This window comes from Erigeron canadensis, chromosome 4 (genome assembly GCF_010389155.1).
Source record: "Erigeron canadensis isolate Cc75 chromosome 4, C_canadensis_v1, whole genome shotgun sequence".
NCBI lineage: Eukaryota > Viridiplantae > Streptophyta > Magnoliopsida > Asterales > Asteraceae > Erigeron > Erigeron canadensis.
Window position 1 is genome coordinate 32,241,406 of NC_057764.1, and position 6,976 is coordinate 32,248,381.

The 6,976-nt window shown below is 32.0% G+C and overlaps 2 protein-coding genes across 3 annotated transcripts; one reads left to right on the plus strand and one right to left on the minus strand.

The window, feature by feature from the left end:
- On the plus strand, positions 1 to 3,168 carry LOC122596559 (probable serine/threonine-protein kinase PBL19). 2 transcript variants are annotated; one of them, XM_043769165.1, is made up of 5 exons: positions 1 to 974; positions 1,116 to 1,427; positions 1,566 to 1,901; positions 2,057 to 2,176; positions 2,953 to 3,168. In XM_043769165.1, the coding sequence occupies exons 1-5, from the start codon at positions 66 to 68 to the stop codon at positions 3,085 to 3,087; spliced, it is 1,812 nt and encodes a 603-aa protein (XP_043625100.1). In that variant the 5' UTR covers positions 1 to 65; the 3' UTR covers positions 3,088 to 3,168. The 2 variants fall into 2 exon arrangements, with proteins under 2 accessions (XP_043625100.1, XP_043625101.1); XM_043769166.1 differs by lacking the exon at positions 2,953 to 3,168 and adding an exon at positions 2,580 to 2,938.
- Positions 3,169 to 4,939: 1,771 nt separating this feature from the next.
- Positions 4,940 to 6,976, minus strand: LOC122598368 (probable serine/threonine-protein kinase PBL1). The gene is made up of 4 exons (XM_043770961.1): positions 5,963 to 6,976; positions 5,706 to 5,785; positions 5,337 to 5,616; positions 4,940 to 5,226 (listed from the first exon to the last, which is right to left on the minus strand). The coding sequence occupies exons 1-4, from the start codon at positions 6,866 to 6,868 to the stop codon at positions 5,023 to 5,025; spliced, it is 1,470 nt and encodes a 489-aa protein (XP_043626896.1). The 5' UTR covers positions 6,869 to 6,976; the 3' UTR covers positions 4,940 to 5,022.

Consider the following 6,976-nt stretch of genomic DNA (forward strand, 5'->3'; position numbering starts at 1 on the left):
ATGTATTAGCATTCATTTCAAATTCGCCAACATTTAGCTCTAAGCCTCTAACACCATCAGAAATAATGGCTCACATTAAACACTTTGAAAACCTGAAAATACAACTAGAAGCTATAAAATCAGCAACCAACAACTTTGCTAACGATATGTGCATCGGTGATGGTGGATTTGGAAAAGTTTACAAGGGAGAAATCATCCATTCCAACGGCCAGAGCATGGTCGCTTTGAAACGTTTAAATCGTGCCTTTGGGCAAGGAGATCCCGAATTTTGGAAAGAGATCATGATGCTTTCCTTTTATAAACATGAAAATATCGTCTCTCTCTTAGGTTATTGTGATGATTGTGATGAGAAGATCCTTGTCTATGAGTTTGTATCTAAGAAAAGTCTCGATTTGTATCTCGACAAAGATGATTTAAATTGGGTCCAACGTCTTAAGATATGCATTGGAGCGGAACGAGGATTGGCATACCTTCATAGTCCTAGTGACACCCAGCTTAGGGTGTTACACCGGGATATTAAAAGTTCCAATATCTTATTAGACGAAAACTGGAATGCCAAAATATCAGATTTCGGCCTGTCTAAGTTTGGTCCTGCAAACCAACAATTCACATACCTAGTATCCAATCCCGTGGGCACAATTGGGTATTGCGATCCATTATATGTAGAATCTGGTTATTTGACAAAAGAATCAGATGTTTATTCTTTCGGTGTGGTGTTGTTTGAGGTATTATGTGGGAGGTTGTGTATTGGCAACGATACTAATAAGTTGCGGCCTTTAACAAGATTGGTACGAGAGCATTATGACCAAAACAGAACAGATGAGCTTATTTTTGGCAATATAAAGGATGAAATACATTCTGATTCTTTGAAGGTATTTGTAGAACTAGCTTATCAATGTTTGAAAGGAAACCGTGAAGAACGTCCATTAATGACCCAAATTGTGAGAGTTCTTGAAATTGCACTCGAGTATCAAGTAAGTTGTGTTCATCTATCGTGCTTATAACTATATAATCAATATTGTTTCTTCTTTCATATGTGTAACGCCCTTTATTTATTACAAGTGATTGATGAGACTATATGAACATAGTGCATAACTTATGTTTTGTTTAATTAGTGCCTAGAGCCAAACAGAGCAGGAAGAATCCTAAATGTAAATCTTTTAAAAGAAATGAACTTAAAAAGAAGAAGAAGAGCTGGAATACTGAATGTGAAAGTTCTGCGAGCAATAAATGTCAGAAGAAGAAATCCGTTTGCTGCTTGTAATCCTTATGTGATACTCAGACTAAGTCATACTAATCTTCCACCCACGAACAAAACAACTGTGAAGCGCAAGAGGAGATATCCAGTATGGAACGAAGAATTCAGTCTGTATGTCGAAAATTTTGATATTCAATCTCTACACATCTCAGTTAAGAGTGCACAATCGGTATGTCTTAATTATATTCAATATATGTTTCATATATACAATGACGGTTATTAATTTACAAATGTCACACTAATTGCAATTAATTTACAAGTATCATGACTTTAATTAGGAGTATATATATGATTAATATTGTTGTAGGTTGAGAAGCATGATTATCTAGGGACGACTCATCTGAAATTGAAAGATGTTACTCCTGAATATCCCAAGACTCATAATCTTTTGGTAATTACAAATTTCAATAATTTTCATGTTTGCCACCTCGAGGTTGAAACGGTGTACAAGCCTTTCACATCTGATCGAATTTTGGCTGATGATGAAGGCGTAAGTACTGTAATGCCAAAGGCTCCTGTTGGGACTCCTGAAGGCGGAGGATTGCTTGTAGTTATAATTCATGAAGCTAAACATCTTCATACTAATGATCACTGCAATCCATTTGTTACCTTGCTTTTTCGGGACGAATTAAAAAAAACACAGGTTTGTTTTGACTTATTGTATATAGTAGTGTGCTTTGGATAATATTGTATAGTAGTAAAATGAACAGCTTCGTTCTGAAATTCAACTATATATATTCTGACAACTACACATAGACTAAGCTCAGAATTTGGAGTATGGATTTGGATTTTTTGCAGACTATGAAGGGAAATCGATATCCAGAATGGCGAGAAGAGTTTACGTATATGCTAGAGCAGCCACCAGAGGACGAAACGTTACGCTTGAAAGTCATTAGCATGTCGTTCTGGGGACAAGAGGTATATATGGTTTACAAATGGATTTGGGTATAGGTTTGAAAGAAAAAATGGAAAGAGGAGAAGTATTATAGTGAAAAGTTATTTTGAGAATTTTTTTTTGCGAGAATCTTTGACAAGTATTATATTTAACGTAAAAAAAAGGTTCTTAAAATAACTTTACCCAAGTATTATATTTAACATTCGTATTAATTATAATACTTTTTCCTCTTTAACAATACAGTTTTATTTATTGTGGTAAGAATGTTTAAAAAAAAATACAAATATCACTTCCGGTCCCATCAACATTCAAAAAGTTACATAACCCCACAATATGGTTGGGTTTCTTAGAGACAAAGGTATAATGACAATTTTTGATAGCTTTTGGCAAAGTTTCGACTAATAATTAAAGCCATGGATCTAACAGGTTTTTTGTCAATTCATACCAAAAACTTGTCAAAACGAAAGGTGTAGTGCTAAAAGTTGATGAAACTTACCAAACACAAAAAACAAAAAATAACGGGGTCACAAGCTTGCATTGAGGAGCCAAAAAAGTTGTTGATAGATGCCACAATCGGCTCTATTTTGCCCATATTCATTTTGCCAAAATGTACCAATTGCACCCTTGCCCCTTAGTACTTATATGGTTTTACAAATAAATTGTTGTGTTTTGAGCGGACAGATTATTGGGTTTTTCCCTCTGTAATAATTTAAAACATCTAAAGACTCGATGCGACACTAGATTCGTCATTTAAGCGGGTTATCTTTAGTCAATGAATTACTATGTCTTTTATTATCAGCAATCATTGGGATGGGTTGATATAAGCCTTCTGGATGTTGTGAAGGAAGGACGGATCATCGACACATACACGCTTAAATGGAATTGTCAGCTTGATGTGGAGTTGCAATGGAGAACCTCCACCCAGATTCTATAGTTAATGGTCACCATGCATGTGAAACTCACATTTTTATAACTTTCCACATCAACAAGTCAAATTTGTTATCTTTTTCTTTCATATTTTCTTTAAATTTTGCGTTGAGCTACATGGATTTTGGATGACGTGTTTTATGTAGAAATTCCTAGCAAATATTAGGGCGTGAAATCCAGGAAAATTAAATGAAGTAAGGAAATAAAATATGGTGAAATTAAGTTGTGCTTAAATTTAGCCCAACTAAACATAGTACTAACTATAAATAATAAATTTAAATGTAATATGATATAAATATAAATTAAATTAATTTATATATGGTTCGGTTCGGTTTTTGATCCGTTTTTGGCATGTGAAACCAATTCGTTCGGTTTTTAAAAGACGAAAACCAAACCAACTGGTTTAATATAAGGAATGGAAAAGAGAAAGAAATATAGTGGGTATCATCTTTGCCATTTTGTTGCTTGGTTTTCATTTATAATATAAATTCCTTATTGATAATAACTATAATAGTAATAATAAAAATAAAAGTATAACTATTAAACGGCGTAATCAAAGACATAGGTTGGTTTCTTAAATTCGAACAATTAAATGGTTGATTTTAATATTCATTAAATCCTTTTTGCATGATTGGTGTGTTTTATTATATAGCAAATGTATAATAAATTAGATTAAACTTGCACGTTGTACGAAGCTAACCGAGAACGTAAACTAAAATTAATTGAAAATTACATTATTATTCATAATTTATAATGATATTAAAAAATAGTCAATTTATAACTTATGCAAATAATAAAATTATAATTTATTAATATATAATATATATTAAAAATGTTAAAGCATGACTAATGAATCGTAAATATTTCAAATTATAAAAAAATTTATGATTTACATTTATTAAATATAATATAATAAACAATCCCATCTGAAACAATTATAATTATCATTGAACTGATAAAAAGACGCATTCTAAAGCATATAAACAATTTTGTGCTCATATATTATCAAAATACGGAATCTTAGTTATATAGAGATAAGTTACAAATATAGATTTAAATATCAAAAATATGTGTGTGGCCGGAATAAAGTAGATATCTAATTTAACATTGATAATATGATCGGTTAGTAAAATATTATATGTAATTATCAATATAATATAGTTTTATATTATATTAAATTAAATTATATTTCACGTACAAAGATAATTAAATACAAAAAAATATAGAAAGAGATAGGTTATAATGATCGACAATATATTATCAATATCTTTTAATTAGTTTTAATATTTAAAAAATATCTACCGTAGTTTGCAAAAAATAACCAAATACTAAGTTAGATCAAATAGTTTGCGCATAATATTAAAAGTCAGAGGTTATAAGTTCTAATCTTATATTATTCTTCATTATCTCCAATTTAGTGAGGAATGCTAATTACCTTGTATTGGTTAATCATAATATTGCATTATATTCAACCAAGCTTAGTTAATGATTACCTTTTTCATTCCCCACCTTATAAAATCTCTAACCAAGCATCCTTATAAAATAAATAGAAAGTTCTAATTACGTAAACATAAAATTTGATGGAATCAAATTATGAGATTAAAAAAAAAATACACTTAGTTATATTTTAAGATTTTAAAAAATATTATTAAATTATTTATTAAGAGGATATTCATTTTTTAAAATAAGTTATGAAGTAAATATTTCAATTACAAAAATTATTCACCAAGTACAAACACTACATAGTCGAGAAGCTATACGCCTATACAAGTCCTCTATTAGTTTATCGAATATCAAATACGGAGTATTTAGCATTAATCAAACAATTGTTTAAATCCAAACAAAAATAGTTGAAAACATTTGTTTTATCATGTTATTCAACACATGCAATCGACTTTTAGTTAATTATATACAAGATATTAGGCCCTGTAGGTTTTCACTTTTAGTCACCCCGGACCCCCTTAATACCGACATTATAAAATGAGCTAAGAAATTGCTTCATCTTTGGCTTCGGTTCCAGTGGCGATGCTGATGGTTCCCATTGTAACTCTACATGAAGCCGGCCTTTCGGAAGATTGTATATTTTGTTGATATGTCTTTCTTTTACCACGTCCGCAAGGATTATATCAAAGTCACCCATAGTCTCCTATAATTATTGAAAGCAAAAAAAAAAATTAAAAATAAAAAATTAGTATATCGCTTATATAAATGATTGAATAAAAGGTAAGTTAATAATTAGAGATCTAACATTCATACCGTAGTACTAGGAAATATGAAATTCGACACACGAGAACAAACTACCATATACAACGTAGTTTTTTTTGTTGGCGGCTTCGCTATAGTAAACTTGAACGTTTCTTCCCATACCGGATTACGATTATTCTTAACCACCGTGGATTTTCTGAAGTCATGTCCAACACGGAGCATGATGAACGGATTCTTAGTTTGAAGATCATAGGCTTTATGGATTGTGACAATGAGAAAGCCTCCAAAGGCATTTTCTTCAATTCTAGTCCTGGCCATGGCCATGCTTATACTATATATATACGAACCAAATGCTTCGTTAGTTATACATATATACTTTTCCGTGCAACGAATTAAACCGCTAGATGGCGGTGTACTTACTTTGCACTATCCAGATCAGCCTGCCTCGAAAGGGCATTCGTCGATAAATCTACTTTTTCAACTTGATCTATTATTTGCTCCTAAAGGAAGAAAAGAAATTAAGGTCATCAGCAAGGAATAGACAAGTTAATTAATTTTTTTGTTTAAAAGTAAAAATTATCCAAACATTTTAAGGAAAGGAGGGGGAAAAAATACTAGTACATTATAATATAAGAGAATACAAATTAATTTAGCTAGGCAAACAAATTAAAATTTACTTGAATTTCGAGTGTATGTTCAAGGGCTTCGACGATGTGTGTCATCGATGGACGTTCTTTACGCTCTCTTTCCAAACATTGATACGCGATTTTTACAAACACTTCCAAGGCATTCGGATTTATTGTGTTCTCTATTTTATTATAAATAAGTTCACTTATTTTCTTTTCTTCCTTATATTTTCGCACCATTGTGATTAAAGGTTGTGTGTCGTTTCTATGACGAATACACAACCTTCCACATAATACCTCAAACAACACAACGCCAAAAGAGTAAACATCAGACTCTTTCGTTAACAAACCTGACTCCATATATAAAGGATCACAATAGCCAAGTGTGCCTACAGCGTCAGTGATAAAATACGTGAACATTTTATTTGCAGGACCAAATTTAGAGAGACCGAAATATGATATCTTGGCATTCCAATTTTCATCCAATAATATATTGGAACTTTTAATATCGCGATGCAATAGTCTAAGTTGGGTGTCTTGAGGATTATGGAGGTGTGCCAACCCACGAGCCGCTCCAATACATATCTTTAGACGTTGAACCCATGTTAGACCGTCATGGTGGAGATACTGGTCAAGGCTTTTTCTAGACGCATACTCGTACACTAAGATGTTCTCCTTAGAATCATCACAGTATCCTAAGAGGGAGACAATATTTTCATGTCTATAAATGGAAAGCATCATTATTTCCTTCCAAAACTCGGGATCACCTTGCCCATGGTCACGATTTAGTCGTTTGAATGCAACTATGGTATGACCCTTAGCATGTGTAATTTCTCCGGTATAGACTGGTCCAAATCCTCCTTGGCCAATAAAATTGTCACGAGAAAAGTTGTTGGTGGATTTGATTATATCTTCTAGCTTTATTTTGAGGTGTTCAAATTCTTTCACGTGAGCCATATTAAGTTGATGGTCAAAGGGAAATCGATATATAGCAAGTTTTAGAACTGTGTAGTGTTGTGGTTTGAAAGTTAATAGGAATTAAGGCATGTGTGTATTAATTAATGT